The sequence below is a fragment of the Macaca fascicularis genome, chromosome 8, assembly GCF_037993035.2.
Source record: "Macaca fascicularis isolate 582-1 chromosome 8, T2T-MFA8v1.1".
Taxonomy (NCBI): domain Eukaryota; kingdom Metazoa; phylum Chordata; class Mammalia; order Primates; family Cercopithecidae; genus Macaca; species Macaca fascicularis.
The window spans coordinates 141658423-141685223 of record NC_088382.1 but is presented as its reverse complement, the minus strand read 5'-3'; the positions used below and the strand labels follow the sequence as shown (position 1 = coordinate 141685223).

General features: G+C 45.5%; 1 protein-coding gene across 1 annotated transcript; it reads left to right on the top strand.

Moving 5' to 3' along the window:
- Nucleotides 1–1360: 1360 nt before the first annotated feature.
- On the top strand, nucleotides 1361–26801 carry OC90 (otoconin 90). Its single transcript, XM_073999933.1, has 13 exons — nucleotides 1361–1424; nucleotides 5379–5444; nucleotides 6779–6835; nucleotides 9457–9706; nucleotides 10073–10185; nucleotides 12442–12570; nucleotides 12734–12775; nucleotides 14064–14114; nucleotides 16695–16748; nucleotides 18371–18496; nucleotides 19484–19655; nucleotides 22324–22430; nucleotides 26243–26801. The coding sequence occupies exons 1-13, from the start codon at nucleotides 1361–1363 to the stop codon at nucleotides 26536–26538; spliced, it is 1527 nt and encodes a 508-aa protein (XP_073856034.1). The 3' UTR covers nucleotides 26539–26801.

The following is a 26801-nucleotide window of genomic DNA, read 5'->3' as shown; positions in this document are numbered from 1 at the left end:
TAACAGTGCGAGCACTTGGCTGGGGGTCAGGAATCCCAGATAGCAGTTCCCAGCCTGCCTTCAAGTTCTATCCAACAGTTTTCTCATCTCTAGAGTGGAGGCTGAATAGGATCATCTTTAGATCTCTTTAAACCCTGTTGGTTTTCCCTTCTTCAATGTGAAAAACAAATGCAGACTGTTGAGATCATCCATGAGCCCGGAATTATGCAGTTATATTATTAATATTATTATTATTATTTGAGACAGAGTTTCACTCTTGTTACCCAGGCTGGAGTGCAATGGCCTGATCTCAGCTCACAGCAACCTCCACCTCCCGGGCTCAAGAAATTCTCCTGTCTCAGCCTCCTGGGTAGCAGGGATTACAGTCATGTGCCACCACGCCCAGCTAATTTTGTACTTTTAGTAGAGATGGGGTTTTTCCATGTTGGTCAGGCTGGTCTTGAACAGGTGATCTGCCTGCCTGGGCCTCCCAAAGTGCTGGGATTACAGGTGTGAGCACCGCGCCTGGCCTGTGCAGTTATATTATATACATTGAGTCATTTTGTGTTTGGGAGCATCTTGCCAGGCAGATACAATTGTCTCATTTTACAGAGGATCAAAGTGAGGCTCAACGTGGAAAGACCACGTGCCCAAAGTCTCACAGCCCGCATGTAGGAAAGCGAAGCTTCTAACCTGGTCTCCTGATGTATTCAGTGTCTATTCCCATCCACTGCAGCCTCCCAGAATCCTTAAGCCAGAGGTGGCTTCAGTGAGTTTCGTGAACATCCCTGGGATCTTACTTAGAGGTAGGACATGTCCCATGTCCCAGGAAGAGGCTTATGTTACTGAGAACATGAGTGACAGATTCCAAAGTTACCCACCCCTAGTGAGCAAGTCTTCATGGATCATGCATTCTTATGACTCCACCGTCACTGTGCCTACTTAGAACCTTCCACAGCTTCCCCCGTGTGAGGTCTCCAAGGTCCACATCATTGACATCCTCCTCCCTTTGCAGTCTTCTTTCCTGCCAGCCTGCCCTATCCACAGCCAACTGCTTCCAGACCCTTCGGCTTTTGCTCCTGTTGACCCTTTACCTAGAAAGCCTCTGTAATGATCCAGTGAGGTAAGGCTTATTACTTCCATTCTGTCCAACAGAAAAATGAGGCTTTGAGAGTTAAGTGACTTATTAGGGTGACACAATGGTAGAGGTAAGGTTTTAAGTCAGGCCTGTTGGACGAAAAACCCTTATAATGCAGTCATATCTTACATGAATTTGAATCATATAGAGGTGAGATGGTACAATAGAAAACGCTAATGGCACATCAATTTATACAAATAGTTCAAAATAATGGATACTGGCACCCATCTTAGCAGTCCAAAGATGGCAGCTGAAGAAGTTATCATCTGTGATACGTTACAGCCATGTCACAGGGCCATGGCGACAGGTAATTGTTCATTAAATGGTTTGGCTTGAGCTCATGCTGAGAAATGCAACCTCAAACCAATAACTTGGGAATGGAAGTTGTGAAGAAGATTATACAGCTAAAAAATCTATGGAAACGGCTGTCCATCCTCAGGTACATCAGGCTATTAATTGAGAACATTTTACAAAATACTATCAATGTTCTGAGAGAACAAAAAGCTGCTTTAAAGCAGGCACACTTTTACATCTTCAGAGAATGAAAGGGTGGGAGAACAGAAAAAAATGCTACTATCATGGCTATAAGATTAACACTCCTTCCTGCTCCCTAATATCCTTCTAAACAATCACCGTTATGCATTCATACATCCTGACCTGGAGCCCTTTACTCTGCACGTATCCACTGTGAAAACATAAAGGATGCAAGTTTTGAATTGCATGAGATCTTCAGGCACGTAGCTGGTTGGACTGGGTCTTTTTCCAGGCTTGATCACTAGACTGGGCTGCTTCCCCAAGAGCCTTGATTACTCATTAAGAAGCTGGAGATCTTAGAGAATTACAGAAGGTTTGGACCACTGGAGTGGTAGGAGACAAACTTAGGTCTGCAAGATTTGATAACATTGACACAAAAAAGTGTTGTAAAGGTGGAGGGAAATGACATCAGAAGGCATGCTACAGGTGCTTAAAGGTTATGCCAGTTATTTGTTACTATTATCATTAACATCTTCTTACGTCCACTGTTCCCTTTCCCCTCTTCATTAACGCGTGGGTTGCATTATTGGACATCACCTTAATCATCAACCTCATCATTTCACCGTGGAATTATCTTGGGGGGCAAACTCATCATGGAATGATCTCTGGGGACACAGACACCTTTAGCAGGTTGAAGAGCAGCCTCCTAACCTACACACCCTGTTGGTGCCTTAGCCTCAGGCCCCCTGCAGGCAGGCCCTTTGGGGTGATGGGTCATGGGGAGTTACAGCTGCCCTCCTGTAGATTGTGCCTCAGCCCTCCCTTGTGATGAAGTTGGCCAAACACTGATCCTTATTCACTTTCCTGCTGTGCTCTGTGGCCGTGGCAGGTGCCACCTCTCTAAACCTCCGATATTTTACCTGTAAAAGAGGGGGGAGTGGGGACAAAAGAGTCACCTTGAGACTTTCCAGATTGAAGGACGAGGACCCTGGTCATTCTGTCCATTCCCTTGATGATACTTATTGATGCTGATAGAAGAACAGCTAAGGTGCAGAGTGTGGCTAAGGGGGTAAGGGGTTTTGGGAGAAGTTGCATAGAGTCATTAGAGGACAAGGGTTTTTCAGTCAGGAAAGATGGGAAAGAGGCAAAAGCAAGGACTTAATGCTGTGAAAATGTGAGGCGTGTTTGGGGAACCACAGCGGGTTCGTGCAGCTGGGACCATGCCCACCTTGGTCTCCATACTCCAACCATCGCGAATTGCTCTCAGTTCCTTCTGTGTGCCCTGGGTCCTGGGCCTTTACAATGGTTTCCCATTTATGAATAAAAGCTTGCTTTAAAAGAAAAATATATTTACCCTTTTTTAAGTGAGGTGGCTTATTTAAAACAATTTTTCTCACTGACATATTTGAAAGTTTTTCTTTTCAATTCTGTCAAATTTAGCTTAGTCTTTCCATGCTGTTATAACAAAATCCTACAGACTGGGTAATTTATAAAGAACAGAATTTTACTTCTAACAGTTTTGGAGGCAGGAAAGTCTCAGATCGAGGCACCAAATGATTCAGTGTCTGGTGAGGGCCTTCTCCTTTTATTCTCACATGGCAGAAGGGATGAGTGCTGTGTTCTCACATGAAAGAAGTGCGGAAGGGCAAATGGACCTAGCTATTTTCCTCCAGCCTTTTTAAAAGGATGCTAATCTCATGTATGAACGCAAAACACTCATGGCCTAATCACCTCTCAAAGGCCCCAGTTTCTAACACCATCACCTTGAGGTTTAAGTACTAAGATATAAATTTTGGAGGAACACACACATTCAAACCATAGCAGGGTACATTGACGACAGTGAATAATGCATAGATGATCATTTTATAATTCTAATTTTTAAATGTTTACTGTTTCACAATTTTTATAACTTATTTTTGTTCATTCTAATCAGCACTTTACCATAGTTTCCCGTTTACAAATAAAAGTTTCCTTTAAAAATAAAAAGACTTACCTTTTTAAAAGCAACGTGGCTTTTTTTTTTAAATCTCACACTGACAGATTTAAAATTGTCTCTTTTCAATTATGTCAAAATTAGCTTTATATATTTTGGATCATGTTATTATGCACATACAAACTTAGAGCCACTGGAACTCTCAGGTGAAACAAACTTTTTATAATTGGAAAGTAAATCAAATTACCCTCTAATAAAACAAAAAAAAAGTGAGTTGACTTAAAATGTTGCATTAAGAAATGTTATTATGTGCATACAAATTTAGAGTCACTGTAACTCCCAGATGAAATAAACCTTTTTATAATTGAAAAGTAAATCAAATTCCCCTTTAAAAAACAAGCGAGTTGACTTAAAAGTGTGCATTAAGAAACAATAGTAGAGGCAATATGCTAGTGACTGAAGTTTGAGGAACCTTGTGGGGATGGTATATTGGTAGTGCCAGTCCTGGTACTGGTAGCCAGGACAAGCACCCACTGTTGTTACTCCTCACCAGTGGTGGTTTTGTCTCCACTAGGAAGGACTCGGTGAGTCTCAGTGACTCTCTCAGTTATGTGTTGTGGAAACTCCAAAGGAATGAGTTTTATCAGAGGAAACTGTGTATGGAAGGATTTCCTACTGGTATCTGTGGCTAGAGGCCAGGGATCTTGCTAAATATACAGCATAGAACAATCTTGCTAAATATCAATGCACAGGACAATCCCTAGGAACAGAAAATTTCGCAACCCAAAATGTCAATAATGTGAAGCTGAGAAACTTGCTCTAAGCCAAGCAAGGCCAACTCAGACACCACCTGGGGGCATCTTCCTGAACAGATTTAATCTAACATGCTTCTGTGAAGGATGGCCCTTTGCAACTTTCAGATTGATAGGGCTTCCACACAGTGTCAGACGGACAGTGCTGACTCCATAACTCTGTACATGATGAAGAAAGACAAAACTCTTTTGGCCATTTCCAACTACTTACAAGCTTTATATTGCTGGGGAAAGAAAATACGAGCGGGAACAAGTCTGTAAGTTCTCAGAGCTTTTAGGGAACAAATTTGTGTTCAACCTGGGATTCTAGCTCCCATATATTTGTCCCATTCGCCCAGGCTGCATCTTCACACCCCCAGCATGATGAAGTGCTGGCTGAAGGTGCTGGTTGTATTTGGGTACTGGTAGTACTAGGACAATATTGTTATTATAACGCTAAGCAACATTTCGCAAGGTGAGGTTTCAGGACAATCTGCTTCAAAACTAGTTGGGGACTTGCTAAAATTGCTTCTTTCTGAGTCCCAGTCCAGAGCGGCTGAATCAAACTTGAGTGAGAGCATAGGAATCAGAATGTTTACGGAGTCTGCATCCCAGGTGATTCCCATGCTGATAGTCTGGGGAAAACCCGTATCCTCTATTATTATATAAACTCCTTGGAGGTTGGGGGTATTTTTCGTGTATTTACCTCTTTCCACCAGGGCTTTATGTTAAGAAAGTCCAAAACAAACCTGCAATCTAAGTAAAACAGGATATTTCATACACGAAGATGGCTTCAAGATAAGTCTCCAAACCTCTCCATCCCCAACCAGAATACCACTGTTAAGGCTTACCAATATAAGACACCAGGGCTACCCCAGCCATCCCCTTATTTCCTTCAGGAACTACCTCCTAATCTGGTGCATAGCAGGCTCTAGGAAATGTGCGTGGAATTGAATTTATGTGAATTCCCATTGTTTTCCTGACTGTCACCTTCTGGCCTTAGTCCAGTAAGTGAATGGTATCAGTGTTTGTGCTTACCCTACTTTCTTTTCCTTATTTATAGGGGGCCATCCTCTGGACACCCCACACCTTCCACAGGAGCTGCCTCCAGGACTCCCAAACAATATCAGTAAGGATTCTTGGAACTTGTCTTAGGAGAGAGTATAAAGTTGTCTAGGATATTGGCAGAGAAAATGACCTCTTCTGAATACACCTTAGAGCCACTCACTGCTGTGGCATTTCTAAGTAAAGGGATTGAAGTGGGACTCAAAGCATCTCCCCAACAACCTCCCCTGGTGTCTGACCCCTGCTTGGCTCTCAGGTGAGACAAAGTCTAAACATTTCTGTCAAAGACAAAGGTCAGCTGTAAAGGGAAACCAGGAGAAGGCAAGAAATGGGCTGATGTGAAGGTTATATATTAACTGTATCTTAACTGTATCTTAGCTTCAGATTGAGCTCTGAGCTTCCAAGAAGGCAAGACCAAGAGGGATAAATGATATATTGCTTGCTCTGGTTGTAAAAAAGGAGGATCCATATATATTTCCCAGGGAAGTGAAAATTTTCTCAGCGATAGTTTATAAACACTTCTCAGGTGGGTCCCTGAAGGTGGGCATGGCTGAAGACCATAATGCATAGTGAATTCGTTGGTGATGTCAGCCCTGAATCAAGCGTTGATTTCCAACCTTTCAGAGCAGTGAGTTGGGTCGACCGAATTATTCATGTGTGAGTCCATACATGCAAAGTAATCAGTCCCATTCAGATGCAAATGACAAGTGGCCTCTCCAAATGGCATAACTTCTAGAGGAAGTGCAATGCCCACCAGGAGGCCTTCTTTAATTAGACATTAAGACTCACAGGCCACACTTTGCATTTAGAAGAATCAAAGCTAAGGAACACAGCATGCCCGCAGGCCACGGCAACCACTCCTCTTCAGCAAGAGTAGCCCTCACAGCAATCTACACAGCAGTTATCTGGGGATCCCAGCTAACAAACAGCTCAGGTGCAAGAGAATGGGACTTACATGGAGCAGCTGTATGACCAGCCCCAGCTTAGAAGCTTCATTCTCCATAGGAATCAGTATATCTAGTAATGACTTCACGGGTATAATTTCTAGGACACCCAGTAGGATGACCGTTTATAAGAGTCATCACACTGAATAAGACCCACTATGATGATTTCCTACCAGGTATTTATAGTTCACCCATAATTCCTGCCAGTCCAGATATACCTTACCACCCAGGGGTCATTTCTACCACTGTGCAATGCTGCCCAGTAACGGAATTCACATTTCATCTCTATCAGGTTTCCATGGTAACCTGTTAGTAGAAAGCTAACTTAGCCCAAGGTCAAATTTGTCTTTAGAGAATGAAGAAAGGTTTCATGTACACTTTACCTAGAGGGTGGACAGGGAGGGGAAAAAACAGAAAAACCAAGACTCTCATTTGTTTTCTTTCTCACACTTAGATATCACATTCTTCAGTGGAATGTTTAAAAATGTGGAAAGTGTGACTGAAATTTTTGGTAAGTTAAGTCTAAAATTGCTTTTATCCACCAGAGGTCAGGGCATGTGTGGAAAATCTAAGGAAATTGAAGGGCCTTGGTCTCAACCTTCGGAGTTCCCATGGCCTCCACAGCTACCACCCAAAAAGGTGACCCAAGCTCTGACAAGAGTAATGGTGTCTTTTATTGCAGGGTGAGCCACTGAGCTACCATGTGCCTTCCTATTCCTTACTTCATTACTCAAAACTCTCTAGGAGGGGAATGGTATCCCCATTTTATAGAAAAGGAAACTCAACCTGAGGGAGTTGAGTGACTTGCCCGAGACCACCCAACTAGAAGGGAGGAGCTCTCCTTGGAGTCTAGAGCTTAGTCCTGTACATCAAAGTAGTTTTATTTTTCTTCCCTGACTAGTAAATATAAAGTTTAAGAATGTCAAAGTGTGTTAAGTATCCCATTTATCAACTGAAAATCTATTATGTGACTATCAGGACACCATGATGGTTCCTAAAAGTACCAAAAAAAATAAGACTATAATACAATTGACATGAACAAAGACACTCAGAATTACTTTGGGTTGGGCCATGCTGGGCATAAGGCTGCGCTTAAACTGTGTATATAGCTAAGTGCAGGTGCCTTGTAAGTTTCTGAATGAAAATGCATATTTACATAAATACACACATGCATAAAGCTTAATGTTGCTTTTTCAATCAGCATAGAATTCTGTCTTTATTTTTCTAATTAGGCCTTGTGGGTACAAAAAATGGGAAAGGAAGTTTGAATGAGGTGGAACTGGTCCTCACAAACTACTCCTGATCCCCTTAGGCTCTGTCTTGTGACCCCGTGCATGTTAAATCAGTAGTGAAGGGTAACCCATGCAGCCCTCAAGGATCCTCTAGTCAGAAAGGTAGAGAACAGGGAGGAGAATGCCAGCTTTAGAGTTGAAAAGAGTTGATATGGTTTTCTTGCCAATTTTGTTTGCTGTATACTTTACGGCAAATCATTATCCCTGGTTGATGCCTTGGGCATGTCTTTGGCCTTCAGTTTGTTTACTGTGAAATGTAAAGCAAGTTTATTTATTATGAATTGGCAGTGACAGAAAACATCTGCCTTACAGGGTTAAACAGGAGGCCTATGGGACAACAGACAAAGCAAATGCTTTCCAATGCATTACACACTCCGCCAGGCTGAACTATTGTGCTAGTGAAAGCACTTAGTGCAGCTTCTGACACCTAATGGGTGCTCGAAAGTTGTGAATGTCTGTACCACATTTCTTCGCATATTGGCTTATAGTTTTATAGTGTCATCACCATATCATTTGAGATCCATTCCACAAACTAATAGTGACTCAAATAATAAAGACATGTGTGCAACATTTTCTTTATCCAATCCACTGTTGATGAGAACCTAGGTTGATTCTATGTCTTTGCTATTGTCAATGGTGCTGCAATGAACATACAGATGCATGTGCCTTTTTGACAGAATGAACTATTTTCCTTTGGGAATATACCCAGTAGCAGAATTCCTGGGTCAAATAGTAGTTCTATTTTAGGTTATTTGAGAAATCTCCAAATTGCTTTTCACAGTAGCTGAACTAGTTTGCATTCCCACCAGTCAGTGTATAAGCAATCCCTTTTCTTTGCAGCCTGGCCAACATCTGTTGTTTTCTGATTTTTTAATAATCACCTTTTTGACTGGTGTGAGATGGTGTCTCGTTGTAGTTTGGATTTGTATTTAGCATGGAGGGAGTTTGAGGCCATTCTCCTAAGTAACTTAATATAAGAACAGAAATACAAATACCACATATTCTCACTTATAAATGGGTTCTAAGCATTAAACACACATGAACGTAAAGACGAGAACAATAGCCGCTGGGGACCACTAGTCAGGGAGGGCGGCGGTCATAGGCTGAAAGATCTCCAGTTGGGTACCGTGCTGTCTGGGTGAGGGGATTGTTGGGAACCTGAGCCTCAGTATCAATTTACCCATGTGGCAAACCAGCCTGTGTATCCTTTAATCTATAATAAAAGTTGATTTTTTTAAAAAATAAATAACAACAAGAATAAAGACATTTCATTACCTCAAGTGGTGTGAAGTCACCAGGATGCATGAGGTAGCTCAACACAGGTATCAAAGACCCGGCAGGTTCTGTCTGTCTTGCTCCACTGCTACCCTGAGCATATTGGCTTTTCAACTGTAGACTTGGGCCCTCCTGATTGTAATGTGGTTGCTGCAGCTCCAGCTAGCACATCCTCATCCACATTCAAGGTAGAAAAAAAGGTGTCGATCAAAGGGATCGTCCTACATGCCTTTATTCTTAGTTAGAAAAGAAATATTTCCCAGACAACACTTACAGACTTTCCCTTAAGGTTTTTTGGCCAAATCTCGGTCACATGCATAACCATAGACCAATCAGTTGGTGATATGGGATTACCATGACCAGCCGAGAATGATGATGAAATACCCTCAGGAACTTAGGGAGAAGGCTCACCTTCCTTAAGAACTTACTAGTTTTGTTAGTAAGGAAGAAGGGATAAAAGGCTGTGAGATAGAAAACCAGCAGGGATGATGGCTTAGTCTAAAACAGTCTTATTACATAGTAGGTGCTTACTAGGTTGATACGGCATCATTAGCCTGAGGTATAGGAAGTCCAGGGGTCAGGGACTCCCTCCGAGATCTAGTTCCCAGTGCTCATCAGGCCCTGTCCCCCACCCCCACAGATTGCCTGGGCCCCCACTTCACCTGGCTGCAGGCTGTCTTCACCAATTTCCCCGTGCTGATCCAGTTCGTCAATGGTATGAAGTGTGTGGCTGGTCTCTGCCCCCGAGACTTTGAAGACTATGGCTGTGCCTGCAGGTTTGAGATGGAAGGGGTGCCTGTGGATGAATCTGACAGGTAAGTGAGTTTCACAGGTGAGCAAGACCAAAAGGTGAGCTCATGGGAGGTCTGGTTGATACCTTGGCAAGAGCACAAATACGGAAAAGCCCCCGGACTTGGGACTCAGGAAAGGGTTTAATTCCTCTACCTACTAGTTGGGTGACACATCTTTACATGGCAATGTCATCTGTGATCAGCTCTCGCTCTAGAAAGTTATTAAGATCCTATGTTATGTCTGTTATGCAAAACTTCATTTTAGTGCACTGAATATTCAAAACAAACCACTGCCAGGATCCATCCAGAGACACAGAGAGATCATGAGCTGCCTGCCCTCCCTCACTCTAACCCACACTCTCACCCTGCCTCTTCCCTGCCTTCCTGCAGCTGCTGCTTCCAACACCGCAGGTGCTATGAGGAGGCCGCTGAGATGGACTGTCTCCAAGACCCTGCCAAGCTGAGCACAGAGGTCGATTGTGTCGGCAAGAAGATCATATGTGGTAAGCATCTCCAGGTGTCCCGGGGCCTGGGCCCAGAAATGACAGTCCAGGGACCCCAAGCCTGGACCAGGCTGAGGGCGTTGTGATCCTCCCACATCATCATCGCCATTGGCAGCATCACTGGCAGCACTTAGAGCCCCACGAGGGCTGGATCACACGAGAGCTAGATCAGTGGCATCTGTATCTTTCATGGAGTAGATGCACGATAAATGTGTTTGAGTTGAAATATTAGCTGATCGGCAAATTATTTGATGTATAATTTTATACTTCTACAACCCTGAGACCTTGGGAAGGGCAAATTGTTTGCTACTTACACATTGTGTAGCATTGCAGAATTATTTAACTCTTCTGACGCTCAAAAAGGGGAGGAGAAACCTACGTCAGAGATTAGTTGTGAAAATCAAACTACACAATGCTTGTGAAATGGTTAGCACAGGGACTGGCGTATGTTAAGAACTCAGAGACGGACGTGGAGGTGGAAGTAGTGATATGTGAATAAGGCTTGCAGTGGTGGTTACCAGTAAGAATCAGAAACACATAGGTTCAAATCTCAGCTCCCACCTTATTTACTGTGTGACTCCAGGAATTTTATTTCATGTCTCTAGGCAACCCTGGAAGAGGTAGAATATGCAAAGACACGGAGGGAAAACAGAACACAGCATGTAGGGGGTCCTGTATTAGAGCCATACTTTATGTGTGTTTATTATGTGCCGTAGGCTTATACACAGAAACTCCGACCTTCCTTACAACCCTATTTAGATATGGGCATTGTCTGCAGCTTAAATAACTTGCCCAAAGCCACACAGCTGCAAAGAGGCAAAGTCAAGGTTTGAATTCTGATCTGACTAACACTCAAGTCTATATAACATGGACTGGCTGGAGTATGGAGCATCAAGGAGGAACTGAGGGGAGGAGGTGGGTATGAACCACCAGGTGGGACGCACAGTGAACCCAGAAAACATGATTCATTCATCCACTCAACGTATATGTATTGTGCACTTACACCAATGCAAGACAGTCTTCTGTGTTGCAGATAGCCTGACCTTCTGGAAAGTCCTCACCATTGTCAGACACTGAAGCTATCCAAAACAAATCGTATAGTATGTTAGAGAGGGACAAGAGCTGTGGAGGAAAATGAATCAGGGGAAAGGCCTGTGGAGGGAAACGGGGGGTTCTCTTTAAATGGGAAGGTCAAGAAAAGCCTCCCTGAGATGACGAGAGTAGAGGATGACCTAAAGAATGGGTGGGAAGGCATCCTTGCAGATATATGGGAGAGGAGCAAAGCAGACAGAGGAACAGCTCATGGACCAGCCCTGAGGCTTGAGATGCCTGGTGTGGTTAAGAAATAGGGGAGAAGTGAGACACAGATGGGTTGATGAGGAGGGAGTGGAAGAGGATGTAACCTGAGAAGGAATAGGGGCTGTGGGTGGGGGGAACAATCATGTGACATTTTCTAGGTGACAATGAGACTTGTAGGTTGAGGTGGGAAGACGGTGGAAGGTTCTGAACAGAATAAAGGCATGGTTAGACCTGAATTTCTAAAGGATTGTTCTGACTCCTGGATGAGAGTAGATTGAGCAGCAGGGCAGAAACAGGGGGGTGTAGTTAGGACGCCACTACCATGACCAGGCACCAGACAACAGGGCCTCTGCCCGGTGTGATAGAGTGCAGGCGTGGAGATGTGGTCAGACTCCATGTTGAAAGCGGAGCCGGCCGGGCGCGGTGGCTCAAGCCTGTAATCCCAGCACTTTGGGAGGCCGAGACGGGTGGATCACGAGGTCAGGAGATCGAGACCATCAAACCCCGTTTCTACTAAAAAATACAAAAACAAAAACTAGCCGGGCGAGGTGGCGGGCGCCTGTAGTCCCAGCTACTCGGGAGGCTGAGGCAGGAGAATAGCATAAACCCGGGAGGCGGAGCTTGCAGTGAGCTGAGATCCGGCCACTGCACTCCAGCCTGGGCGACAGAGCGAGACTCCGTCTCAAAAAAAAAAAAAAAAAAAAAGAAAGAAAGAAAGAAAGTGGAGCCAATGGAATTGCTTGCTGCCCTGGGTGCAAGTGTGAGAGAAGAGGAGTGGGTATGGGCCTGGTTTCGGTCTACACACCTAAAGAGATAGAGCTGACATGACTGAGATGGAGATTGCAAGGGGAGTGGGGTTTTGGCGGGGGAGATGGGGAACTCAGTCTTGGAGCTTGCATTACTTCTTGGGATTCCAGGTGAGATCTTTCCAACCTGCTGTGCTCTTGCTCTGTGCAGAGTCCAGGGACCACTGTGAGCACCTGCTGTGTACCTGTGATAAGGCTGCCATAGAGTGCTTGGCTCGGTCCAGCCTCAACTCTTCCCTGAACCTTCTGGACACCTCCTTCTGCCTGGCTCAGACTCCAGGTAGGAAGAACCTGGCTGCATCAGCCGTGGGGTTGAGGATGTGGACAGGAGCTGGTTTGGGACCAGTCATTGGTGCATGTCTCTAGGTGCCAAGTCCAGCATCTTCAAACCTTCCCTGAAACCCACTGCTCTCAACAGACTTTCCAATGTGTTTTCTTTTCAGAGACAGCCATCAAGGAAGAGTCGACAACACTTCTGCCCAGAGGTAAGGCCTCCCAGGGTTGCTGGCTCTTGAACCACAAGGGCCCAGATGCTGACGGGAGCTGGTAGAAACACCTCCTCCACCAGGCCTGCCTCACTGGAGCTGGAGTGACTGTGACACTGGAAGTGATCCTGTCTTCCCTGGCTAGGAGATGTGCTACTTCTGATATACCCGATTCAAATGCCCAACATCAAATGGCCCTAGTGCAAACTCAGCCCCGTACTGTGTGAACAGGTGTGAATTTATTCCAGTGTGGATGTAGATCCCAAGTTCATTCTCTCCTCTTTCTCACTCTGTAGTCAGAGCCCTGATATGTAGTGTGACTGGGACAGGACGTAGCGCTTAGGTGGAGTGAGGTCTCTCCTAGCTAAGGAAGCTCCTGGCTGCCACAGTTTCCCAGGAGCAGACCCACTACCTCCTCCTCTCCCTTCTTCCCCTTTCTCCACGCACTCTCCAGAACTTGCAGCAGAAGGGGCAGCCTGAGCCCAACAGGCTTTTTGAAGGGGAGGCTGCTTTTCACATGCTTCTTTTCAGAACAGGGTAGGTGCTTAATAACTGTCCACTGAACTAAGCAAGTGATGATTCCTAATCTAAAATATGGATCTTGCCAAAAATGGGAGTCAGGTTTATGCCTGCCACTCCTTGTTCACCAGTTTCCATGATCTCTCAGTCCCAACACCTCTAGGCATCTGGGGATAAGAAGCCCAACAAGGTACACCTTGGCGGAGTATCCCTCCTCTCCTGGGGTCGGAGTCTCTCTCCCAGAACTAGTCATGCAGTGTTTGGTGTTTGTTAAAGAGAAAGCAGGTGTGTGTGTGCGTGCATGAGTGTGTGTGGATGTGTGCATGGGCATGTATGGGGTGTGCATGTGTGTACATGTGTGTGAGTGTGAATGCATGTGCATGAGTGTGTGCATATGTGCATGTCATATCTCTATGTATCTTCTGAGTCCAGCACTCTTTTTATCCTCAACACCTCTGCCTCCCTTTGGAACAGAGGTCTTCTGAAGCTAGGATATCTTTGAGGTTTTCAGTTCTTTCGTTGCCTTCAGCCAGGATCTGAACCTGAACCCAGCTGTGGCTGTGCTCCCTTCTGAGCTGGGTTCTTGCAGGGCACACCATGTTCTGGGAAAAGTAACAGGGGCAAGTGACTCCTAAGACAGGATGAACAACCCTTCTTAGCAACCCTTTTCTCAGCCCCTTTACTCCCTTGGGCCAGCAATCCCCAGCCTGTGCTAGATTTTGACACTGTGTTGCATTAGTCACTGCTACTGGGAGCTCTTTCTTTCCAGTGGTTCCTGTGGAGCCCACAGACACCAGCCTGACAGCCCTTTCAGGAGAAGGTGAGTCAAAAGGAACTGGTGTGGAACCCAAAGACATGCAATGAGAGTGGGGAGGTGCTATACACTTTTAAACAACCAGATCTCACAAGAACTCACTGTCATGAGAACAGCATCAAAGGGATGGTGTTAAACTATTCATGAGAAATCCACCCCCGTGATCCAATCATCTCCCACCAGGCCCCACCTCCAACACTGGGGATTACATTTCAACATGAGATTTGGGTGGGGACACATATCCAAACTATCTCAGTTAATATTTTAGGCTTTGTGAGCCATAGGGTCTCTGTCACAGTTGCTCAGCTCTGCTACTGTAGCACAAAAGCAGGCACAGACAAGCCCTAAATTAATGCAAGTGGCTGTGTTCCAATAAAACTTTATTTACAAACCAGACTGAGAGCTGGTCTATCATTCACTAATCCCTGAAAGGGGATGATTACACCTCTCCTTTAGAGTGGCATAAGGATTAAGTGAGAGCGAGCATGGGGAGACTCTAGATCAGTATCTTCTCCCAGATGTGGCTATAGAAAACAGCACACACTATCAAATCATAGGCTGGATACTGGACAGCTTGCTTAAAATACATAATCTCATTTAATGCTTACACATCCCTATGGAATGATAGCTACAACTTCCATTTTAAGGCAGGTGCTTGAGATTTAGAGATGAATTGTCTAAGACACAGAGCTGAGTGGCAAAGCTGTGAGTAGAGGCTTTTTCCTTCTAAACCCTCTCTTAAGCTGCCTTCCCACAGGGACCTGTTCCAAACCTCAGAGAAATAATGGCCCTTCACCCCTGAAGATGGCATTTGCCAGTCTTTGTGCCTAAACACAGGTCTGGCTCTAGTCTGGCCCCTTTCCTACCGAATTGAGACCTTGCTGAACACCATTGTGCAGCCATATGCCCTGATCAGAATACCCTAAGCCTCCTCGCTTCCATCCGTAGCCCCCAAATCTGTTTCCTCTCTTTGGCTTTGGCACCTAGCTGAACCGATCATTAAAGTTGGGTGATTTCTTTTCACAGTGGCTGCAGAGACTGAGGCGGACAGACTGACCACTCTCTCAAAGACAAGTAAGCACAGGGGAATTTGGAAAAGGACAGCCTGGAATCCAGTGGAGAAATATTTCAAATATCTAAATATCTGTGCTCAGTCCTGTGACCACTTCTCAATGGAACCTGAAAGAAACATTATTATTCCCATTTTACAGAATACGTAGGAAACTGAGGCTCAGGAAGAATACACGTTGAGAGTCACTCAGCAAGTAACTTGCTGGGCTGTTCTCCAAGCCCAGACTTTAGGCTGTAAGACTGTTTCCTTTCCTTTATGCAATAGTGGCTCATAGAGAACACTGTCTTTCCTAAAAATATCTAGGCCAAAATTTCATCAGCAGAGTTAACCTAACTGTTGTGTAAAAAACCATGGATCCTTTATTAATAAGCACAAATAGCTGATAATTATTTACCAATTACTCAGAATGAATAGGTAAGTAAATGGGTTCTTTGGTTAACGAGCAGTGACCTTGTTGAGGGTCTCTGATGTGCCAGCATATCATTCCCAAGCCCCTTACAAACATCCTCTGAGTTAGTCTTCCATGGCCTATCCTCATTTTACAGACAAACAAGAAGCTCTGAGAAGTAGAGTCATTTGCCCAGGGTAGTTCAGCTTGGTAGTCCTTTCGTTCTGAGTCTATAGGTTTTGCTTTTGAATAGAACAATCTGTCCCAGTTTAGAATGGTCCAGAATCTCTCTCTTTCATGGGGCAATTGTGTCCATATCAGTCAACTTCAAAGCCTGGTTTTCATAGAACACTAGCATAGCCTTGATCTTTGAACACATTAAACTTAGGGTAGTTTTTGTCTTTCCAAGAACTTTTTAGTCACCATCTCTAACATTTTTTTGTGTGACACAGCCAGAAATGAAATAGTCTGCCTAGTGGTTAAGCATACCAACTTCAACCAGGCTGCCTGGGTTTGTAGCCACCTCCCAGCTCTGTGACCTTGGAAAAGGGACCCAATTTTTCTGTGTGTCTCTTTTCTCATCTCTGAATGAGGGTGAGCATAGAACCAACTCAAGGGGTTGTAGTAAGTTAATACAAGAAGCCCTTGCCACCATACCTAGCATGTACTAGGAGCTTAATAACTCAAGTAACAATAGCAACAAATTCAGTTTACAGAGAAAATGAGGCTCAGTGGTTTTCCTGGAGTCACATAGCAAAGAACGTCAACCACGCAATTCTGCTGTCTCTGTACTACAATGCTCCTCTGTTCCAAAATGTACTTTTCGGTTTTTCTCCAAATTCTAAAGAAGCTGTCATTCCCAAAGTATTTGCACAAACTCACTTGCTTCCAGCCTGACAAGCTGCGCCTGCATTTGCCAGCAACCCTGTGTCTGGGAGTTCCCTTTGGCTCAGCAGCAGCCCGGGTCGCACCAGCTCTCCTAGCAAATCTCATGGTGGGAGGTTGGCCAGGGGCAGAGTGAAGAGCACATGGCGGCCTGTGTGCAGTGGGTGGGAAGCGCTTCTGGAAACCCAGGTGGGACAGGCTGGGGTGGATGCTCATGCCATCTCTCTTCTTTGGGGAACAGAAGCAGGCCAAGATCAGGAAGGACTGGGAGCTGCTAGGGCTACGTCCCCTCCAGGTAAGCATCCAGGGCTCTGCCTGCCTATGTTCATGCCACATTTATGTCCTTTGTCCTTGACACATTCATGACATCAACTGAGTTCCAAATGAGATGCACTGTGACCTTGTTGGCATGGGAGGTGACAGGGCAAGAATCAGAGGCATTTATTCCCCAAATGGGGCAGCTGGCCCAGGCAGGATGATTAACACCAAATGCCCTGATCTAAAGAGAGTGAGGGGATCTGAAATTAGATTAGCACCAATAATCCAGAAAGTTCTTCCTCAGGAAGTGAGGGCTACTGGCTATTCAGACTCAGCACAGAGAAGACACTGGGCTCTGGCAGCTCATTTGGCTTGTAGAACGTTCTAGCTGGAGAGTCTTAATCCTGGATTAGATGTATGGTTATTTTCTCATTCACTGAGCAGTTCTGATAGCTACTACTGACTACTTCCTAATTGCTAGGCATTTAGCTACAAGGATTATTCAAATACCGAAAGAAGTATTATTAGTATAATTTTACGAATGGAGACATTAAGATTTAGAGAGGCGAAGTGATTTACCCAGGGTTGTACACCTAGTATGTAGCTAAGCTGAAACTCAAACTCAGATCTCTTTAACACTAACTCATGAACTCTTTCCACTGACTAGGTGAGTTTCCAACGTGGAGAACGTGATAGAAAGAAACCAGATAACTTGCTTCTATTTGTGGGATTACGGAACTGGGCAGGGTGCTAAACCTAGGAGACTGAGGTTACAACAGGGCTTTAGTCTCACAGGAACTGGAGTTGAGTAGGAGGAAGCAGATGACCAGATGCATGAAGCAAACCAATATGGTGGATTTGGGGAAAGACTGCAATCCAGCGGGCACAAACATGCCAGACCTTACCCAGTACTCTGGAAACTGAGCCTGGGTCAGCAGATTGGTGGGGCTGAGCCTGCTATTGTTCCCTTTCCCTGTGCTGGGAAGGCTGGAGATTTGGTCTGTCGACGGGAGACTTTGCTGCCTCCAGCTAAGAGGGCAGGTGAGACTGACACATCAGAGCATCAGAGCAAAGGGAGATCCAGAGAGAGTGCTAGGCAGGTGGTAAGAGATATGTTGGTGAGGAAGGTAGGGCCAGGTCACAGGCAAGCCTTGCAGACCACAGGAAGGACCTTGCACTAGAGTCTGCAAATAATGAGAAGCTGTTGCTGCACTTGAACGAGGAAATAAGGGCTTCCAGGAGTGGTTTTGCTTGCCCACCTTGTTGTGTACCATGAGTTGCCTTAATTTCTCCACCAGTTTCTTTACCTCTTCACTTGCTGTGAGCGCCATACTGCCTCTTCACTGGGCAGGCATGTGATATTAAACGTGACATAAACACAAGCCTGGGAGCCTCCGCAGTCCTCCTCCCTGGGATGTCATCCAGGTGGTCTAGCACAGGCTCCCGACAGTGTTAAGGTTGCTGTAGAAAATTTGGACATTCTCATGTAGAATTCATGGATCCCTAAGAATCTGCCTGGATATCTGCAAACCCGGTTTGAGGAACACTGTCCTAACACTATGCTGTTCTATCTGTTTGCATTTGGTTTTCATGTGTCCATCTGCAAATCTCTCCTTGAGCCACTTTTTCAATCCGAACCATGAAGTTTTTCATTTTCAGGATCTGCAGAGATAGTTGCAACAAGGGTTACAGCTAAAGTTGTAACCCTTGTCCCCGCTGGCATTAAATCTCTGGGGCTGGCAGTGTCATCTGTTGAAAATGGCCCTGAGGAGACAACTGAAAAAGGTGAGCAGAAGCAGTGCCTGTCCTCCCCACTGCTGGGATCTTTTGGTTAGGCTATGAAGAATCACTGGAGGCCACCTTTTCACACTGTGACCTTCTCATGGGCGTGTGACTAGAAGACATAACCCCCCTGACTGGATAAGCACCTTGAGGTTCAGAGGAGATGTAAGCTGCCTGTAGCCACTCAGTCACTGGGAGGCTGAGCCTGGGGGAGGAGCCACAGTCTTCTGAGCCCCTGACCTCGAGCTGCCACCACTCTTACTGGCCCAGAGGGAAAGAGTTTCACGTCGTCCACACCGTGCTTTATTGGAAAGAATTAAGCACTTGGGTTTTGATCATTTTCCTCCTTTGTCTCTCCTCCCTCTGATGCCTTGAAAAATCCTCTGCACCTGCAAGGAGGCCACAGCCTGTTGGGCCCACAGAGGAGGGGCTTTGTTAGTATCTGAGTATGGCTTCCATGGTGTCCAATGCAGAGCTATGGAGAAAGCTGCATTTGAGATTTGTGGACAGAGGAGGAAGGATAGAAGGAGGAGAAATAGAGACAGAGAAAGAGAGAGGAATGGGGAGACGGAGAGGCAGAGGAGAGAAAGGCAAGCCCAACCAGGTGTGCCAACCTGATGCCACCAGAGAGCATAAGATTTCAGCTGGGATGCTCCCAGGATGCCAGGTCTACTCCGTAATAAGACGTGGCCCCAAAGAGCATCTTGGGTCCTGAGAAGTCTCTATCCCTTAGGGGGATTTAATAAGGAGTCTCATAGAGCATTAGAAGCCTAGAGAGAAAAGACTTGGTCTCTGAAAGACAATGCATCCCAAGCAGGGGATGAGCCATAACAGCTTTCCCAGAAGAATGGTGAGCCAAGGAGTAGGACATGGGTTTCCTTCGCAAGAACCTAGAGTTGTCCACATACAAACCGGAAGCTCACATGGCCTTCCTCTTGCGACGGCTGCCCCAACAGTCCTTGCTCTCCGGACAATTCCTGTTCCTTTCAGCCTGTGACAGATTCACCTTCCTGCACCTGGGAAGTGGGGACAACATGCAGGTGATGCCACAGCTTGGAGAGATGCTCTTTTGTCTGACCTCCCGGTGCCCAGAGGAATTTGAGTCTTATGGCTGTTACTGTGGACAAGAAGGAAGAGGCGAGCCAAGGGATGACCTGGACAGGTATGGAGAGCCAGCGGTGACAGCTCTAGTGTAGCAGTGCTGATGCTGTCTGCACCAGGGAGTGGTGACAGCTCTCCTGGACACCAGGCTGCACCTGGGGCCTCACTAAAAGCTTGGTGCACACAGTAGCTCACTCAGGAGCCTCTTGAGCATTTTAGGCCCATTTTCCTGGTGAGCAGCTGAGGCTCAGGGACTGACTTGTTTGAGGTCGTTCACCTTGGAAAAGGCAGAGCCAGAAAGATCCACATCTTTTGATCTGGGGGCCTAGAGCCCTTTCAGTACTTTGACAAATACTGCCCAGCTACCCCAAGAGGGCCAATCTACAAATACCCTTCAAATGACCCCAAGTCCACCTATTTAGCAATAACCAACATGTAGAATTAAGGTCTCCACTTGGTTTTCCCTGCAGAAGGCCACATTAAAATCAGTCTTTTAAGTATAACTTCTCTCAACACCTTTTAATTTTCACATCTACCACTTGAAAGAATTTTCATTGACCTCGTGCACTCATTAATGTATTCATTCATTTAAATGTGCATTCAAGCCATGCTGCTTGAGCTTTTGCTCTGTGCCAGCCACTATGTTAGGTGGCAAAGATACAACGATGATTCCGCCCTCACAAAGCAAAATAAAACAAACTACTTTTGCCCAGTAGAAGCTTATTTGGTGAAAGAGATGGACAATTAAACAATAGTACTACCCAGTATAATAAATACAGTAGGGTAAACAGAGGAAACCACGGAGGACTCAACCTGAGTTTGAGGAATTTTCTCAAAGTAGCGTTGATCAAGTTTAAAGACTGCACATGGGGACGGCCCCAGTCCACAGCCAATGGAGAGACCTGCATTCAAAAGACACATGTCCTCCTTGGGTGGTGTGGTTGCAAAGCAAAATCAGTAACTATCGATGAATTTTAGACACACAAAAAGACAAGGCTTGTCATAGCTAACACAAAGGACACAGTAATGGCAGGAATATGGAGCATGTCCGCCGCAGGTTGGATGTGTGGGTGGCTGTATTTTTTACCCATTCACTTTCTTTCCCCTGCCTCTACCTCTCAGCTATCCTGGCTTCATTATCCTCCTCTGAGGTTTTCAGCGAAGGAAATCCAGGCTCTGCTGCACAGGCAACCTTCAAAACCTACCTCCCACCAGAGAACCCGAAAGAAGTTTTTACTCTAGTGAAGGTTATGTCACACTGTGGAGTCACAAGCATGTTTACATTCTGAGGTTCAACCATATGCCTGCTGCTCTCTGTGACAGAGGGCAATTTAAATAGTGTCAAGGTTTTTTAGTACATAGCTCTCAATGAGACGAGGCAACAGATAGAAACGTAGCCAGTAGCAGTCTTTGCATTCTGTTGAACCCCTTGGGAAAAAGTGGGGATGATTTTAAAGATGTTTCCTGATGACTGACCATATTTCAAAAAAATACTAAATTTGACCAGTTGGACAGGGAAGTTATGATATGGCTACTTCACATCTGTAGAAAGAAATTGAAAAACTCAAGGTCAACAGGAGAAAACCCTTGACTAAGGAAAAGTTAGTCAAACTAATATAATTTTTTAAAGAATGTATTTTCAAGACCACGTATACTGTACGTTATAGACAGTTTCAGTGATTTTATGAGTATTTTGATTTATATATGATTTCTGATTCACTGACTGACTTTAGAGTTTAACTATTATATCAAGTATCCACCCCCACCCATCCCTGCCAAATACACACACAAGATTGTGTGGCTCTTTTGTGCTAATAGCTGAAGGAGGCAGACGCTGACCTCCAGCCAGTGGTCTTGTGAGCATACGAGGGGGATTGTTCCTCTGATTGCTGGCAATGTGGAAAAGTTAATAAGCAGATAACTGGTTGAGAAGAGGTGCAATAAAAAAGCCACAAGAGTCTATGACTTATCCCTGCTGGAGCTGTGGCCTCCCGGACAGAGTGAGAGTTATTAAAAGAAACGGAAGAGTTGAAAAGGGAGTAATTGGGGAGCAACTGTATCTCCCTATTGGCTGAAGTCATCACAAGTTTCTTAAGGATGTCCACCTGGCAAGGCAGGGACACTGGATATTGTGAGGCCGTATTGGGCGGATATAAAAAGCAAGACAGTGATTCCTTTTCATGTATTTACGAGGTCCTGATCTATGCTGGACACTTTTCTAGATGCAGTTCTTTATTTATGCTCAGGATGGTTACTAGGTTCTTTTTTAAGGCTAGGGACAAATGACAGTGCACTGTGGATGTGATTAACTCTTCCATGTCAAAGACTGGAGGGAGTAAGGTTACTGCTAGCCCATATGGTACCTTTGCATAAATTTAACCTTCCTTAAGACTCTATTTCCATCTGTTAGAAAATCGTTTAAATAAATATGTAAATAACCTATCTTTGCCATGAACAGTTACAATAAAAATCAAAAATAATGTTTTTTAATAATAAGATGCATACAGTATGATTGATGCTGCCTTAGATGTGGCCTTTGTGCAGTATACAACCCTAATAACCATACACGATGGCCGTTGGTGTGTATATGAGTCAGCCCTGTGTGCACTGGAAAGGAGGCATTGGCTTCCCTCACTACTATAGGGCATGTGGGAGAAGCAGGCTATGCTTGAGGGGGTTCCTAGGGAAGCTGGGAGTTCTGAGAAGTAAACGGTTTTCCTTGGTCTTAGGTGCTGCTTGTCCCATCACTGCTGCCTAGAGCAAGTGAGAAGGCTGGGCTGTCTGCTTGAGAGGCTTCCTCGGTCACCGGTGGTGTGTGTGGATCATACGCCCAAGTGTAAGTGCTGTTGGTTGCACAGTGAGTTATTATTTCATTCAGGTCAGCATCGTGACTGTAGCTCAGACTTGTGGATGCTTTCCCAAGCACGTCTTCATCTGTACTGTGACTTAATACTCTTCTTTTCTTTTCTTTTCTTTTTTTTGAGATGGAGCTTCACTCGGCCATCAGGCTGGAGTACAGTGGTACAATCTTGGCTCACTGTAATCTCTGGTTCCCTGATTCAAGCGATTCTCCTCCCTCAGTCTCCTGAGTAGCTGGAATTACAGGCACGTGCCACCATGCCCAGTTAATTTTTGTATTTTTAGTAGAGACGGCGTTTCACTATGTTGGCCAGGATGGTCTCTGTCTCCTGACCTCGTGATCCGCCCGCCTTGGCCTCCCAAAATGCCATGATTACAGGTATGAGCCACCGCGCCTGGCCAATACTCTTCTTAATGTTGAGGCGCGTATTATCACACGACTTCCACTGATGGGGAGATTCACTGTCAAGGGGGTGAGCTGCCTAAGTCACAGAGCCGGTGACGAGCAGACTGGGACTAACATAAAGAGCCCAAGCTTATTGATTCTCAGCTCCTGATGTGTGTTAACAGAATTAATCCTCAAAACAGTATCATGAGGAAGCACTATTATTCTTCCCATATAGCAGATAAGGCAACTGAGGCCCAAGATCACACAGATAGAAATAAGTGGGAGAATTGGGATTTGAATTGTAAAACCATATCACTTCAGAACTAAAGCTGATTCTTCACCACACTAGAGAGTTTCTAAGTATTTTTTCTTTTTCTAAGAAGCAGCATCCTTTTCCCAAGGGAGATCTGAGGAATACTATTTTAAAAAGGGGGACAGGCCCTGGCTGAAGAGCGAGGCGTGCCTGCAGCTCCACTCCTCCCTATAGTGGAAACCAGAAGCTCCTCTGTATCCCTTCAGGGCCTCAGGTGGGGAGCACTCTGAAAACTGCAATCTCCATGAGCAGGCCCCTGAAAGCGAATGGAGACCTGCTGTAGACTTGACTTTATCTGCATTCTCCAGCTCCATTTCCTCATTCATATCAGTGGATGCATTTCCCTTACACTTTGCAGTTTAAAAGGAAACACTTGCCCTAGAATTTCACAGGGGCCCTATAAGAGTTTGTTCTCATTTTTGTTTTCGTCTGGGGAAGTCCCCTGGCTGGACCGTCCATCCCTTCTTCTTCCTCTACACAACCTCAGCACAGTGCGTGGACTGCCATATTATCTTGCTTTGTACGATCAGGTATGTCTGTCACATCCTGGAGCTTTGTGTTTACATATCACTCTCTCATTCATTCACTCATTCATTTGTTCATTCTATTATCCGCTTAACCAACAAACCTTCACCAGGAATCAGGCAACCAACGAACTTTCATGATCCTTGCCTCAAATTGCTCACAGCTTGGAGGGAAGAGATGTAGGGAAGCAACTATTCTAATCCCATGTAGTATATGTGCTAACAGGTAGCACAGGGACCCTGGGAATGAGGGTAAAGGCATTTGAGTCTACAGTATGGCAGTGAGAACAGGATAATTTGGGAAAATTCAGGAGAGGTGTGAGGTAAGATTTACTACATTCTCAGATGGACATACTGGGCACGGATATTCCAAGCAAAGGGAAAAGGGGAAAATGGTGGTGTTTGGGGAATGCTGGGCAGCGTAGGGACAACTGAGCTGTGGTTCTGTATTACTGGAACAGAAAGTGGAAGTGGCAGGCCCGGTTGGAGAGACAGACAGGTGCCAGATCATGAGCCCAAGAAACCTATGTGCAAGATTGAAGCATTTCCATTTTTTCCTATAGGGGATGGGAGCCAGGGGAGGATTTAGAGCCCATGAGTTGTCACATGATGCAATCATGCCAGGAGGTCTCAGCTGCTGGGCTGAAGGCTTATTCTCCATTCCTCCAGTATCACAGAATCCAGGAACACTGCATTTGGAGATTGAACTGATTCAGAGCTTCAGTAAACCAGTTCTGACTCTCTGTGAGATTTAAGCATAGCCTGCTGTACCAGGTGCCAGGTATTAGTTGATGAGAAATGAGGGCATCTCAAATCCTGGCCTGTGCTGTCATAAGACAAACACAGGGAGGAAGGCAGAGTGGTTCTGGGGAACAAGACCTCTGCATATCTCCACTGTGCTCTCACACTTGGTACATTTGCCTGCTCTTCTTGTCACTTCCTGCTGCTGAGATGCAACTGGCATGTCTGGGGCTGATGTGGAGACCAATTTAGGAGGCTTGGAAGGTCTGTGTGGTATGTGATAGGAAAAAATCTGGTTGATGAACATTTCAAAGTAGGATTAGATGCAAAAAAGAAAAATCCCTTAGCTTCATTGGAAGCCACAGATAACAAGGATAATATTTGTAGAAAGCTTATGTATGTCTAGCACCTTCAAAGATATTATTTCATTTGAGTCACACCACTCCCACTGCGTGCAACTCATACATTGAAAAAAATAGGGTTGATTTGCCAGATCTAGCAAATAAAAATACATGATGCCCAGTTAAATTTGAATTTCGGATAAGCAATGAACATTTTTTTTGTATGAGTATGTCCTAAATGTACATACATTCAAACATATTAATTTAAATTCAAATTTAACTGATCATCTGTATTTTATCTGGCAATATGAATGATGAATAGGGAAATTCTGGCCCAGAGAAGGAAGAAATAACCATCAAATGTAACACATATTTCCTGAGCACTAACTTGGGAAATATTTGTCAAGGTTTGATGTAGTGCTTGGACTCTCCTCTGTCAGCAAGGTTCTCTGTCCAGCATTGTTACCGGCAGCAAGTCCAGGCAGGCTCTGCAGTCCTTGATCCTTCTCTTCTTGGGAGAAAGAATTCAGCCAAGAGACAGAAGTACATCTAAGGCAGAAACAAGAGTTTACTGAAGCAAAGTAAAGTACACTTGGAAGGGGCCAAGCAGGCAACTCGAAAGATTTGAGTGTCCTGCCTGATAGTTGGCTCAGGGCTCTTATAGATTTGCTATTTCCTGTCTTTTTCCCTCATCTCTTCCTCTCGTCCCTCCCCCTGGGCAGGCTGTTGGCTAATCACTGCATGCACAATGACTTGCCAGTATCTAGGAAGGGCCACAGGCACCCTTTGCTGGCTGAAGTTATGTGCATACTCTCTTAGGGCAATTTCCCCTTACTGGTCTAGCACCCTCAGAAGAAGGCCACTGCGCATGTCTGGACATGTCCCCAGAAGAAGGTCGAACTCGCCATTTTCAGTTTTTATTGGGAAGTTCCCACAAGCTCAAGATGTCTTCTTTTGTTAGGAAATTTTCTCCTCCCTGTTGTCAGCTGCCTTACAATTGCCTGACAGTCACCTGACAGTTGCCTGATCTTCTTTGGGGCCCTATCCTGCCCTGCTCATATCTACCTATCTACCTACTCTAACACCAGGGTAAAAAATGGAGACATAAACTGACAATGACTGTACAATGTGATTAACACATAACCTGCAGTGATAGACAAAAACATGAAGTGGGATTCCATGGGAACCCGCAGGAAAGACACTTCCCTTAGCCTGGTGGCTCAGGGAGACTTTCTGGAGGAGGAGAAGCCAGCCTAGTCTTGACAGGCACCAGTTGAGAGCATTGAGAGCATTCCTGGCAGAGGGATCATTCCCTGCAGGAGGAGAAAGTTGGAAAACTGCCAGCCATATACGGCGCACACCCTGAGGGCATGTGGAAGATGGGGAGGAAGGAGAAGGGCTGAGGGGTGGCCAGGGCTGTGGGGGGCTCCCAGTGCCACCTTCAGAGGTCTCACATCTCCTACTCTGCTCTTTCCTTCTAAGGTGTGGGCCAAAGCCTGTGTGAGAAGTTGCTCTGTGCCTGTGACCAGACGGCAGCTGAGTGCATGGCCTCTGCCTCCTTTAACCAAAGTCTCAAGTCCCCAAGCAGACTCGGGTGCCCTGGGCAACCAGAGACCTGTCAAGACATCCTGCACCATGTGCCTGCAGCCCCCACCCTGGGCTCCAGCTCTGAGGAGGACAGCCAGGAGGACCCTCCCCAGGAGGACCTTGGCAGAGCCAAGAGGTTTCTGCAGAAGTCACTGGGTCCGTTGGGGACCAGGCCCCTCCATGGAAGATAGATGCCCAGAGAAAATGGTGAACACCCCCAGTAGCGCAGCTCCTGCTCCAACTTCAGCTCTTTAGCTCTCAGCCTCCTCTGTCCCTTGGAGCCTTCTTCCCTTCCTTTAACCCAGAGGCCAGGAGGGAACAGAGGCCGTGAGCTCTGCCCATGCACCATCAGCTGTGGTCATCTCACAAGCCAATGTGCATTTGGAGAAGGCAGACCACGGTACCTCTATACTCCTTTAGTGCACTGTGGAAGCTCAATAAATACTCCAATCAA

Bases quoted from the DNA above. Each gene is read 5' to 3' on its own strand.
- OC90 (XM_073999933.1), top strand. From the start codon at position 1,361: ATGGCAGCTGAAGAAGTTATCATCTGTGATACGTTACAGCCATGTCAC. The intron at 9,707-10,072 runs GTAAGTGAGTTT...GCCTTCCTGCAG, and splicing joins CCTGTGGATGAATCTGACAG to CTGCTGCTTCCAACACCGCA. The intron at 19,656-22,323 runs GTATGGAGAGCC...CCTTGGTCTTAG, and splicing joins CCAAGGGATGACCTGGACAG to GTGCTGCTTGTCCCATCACT.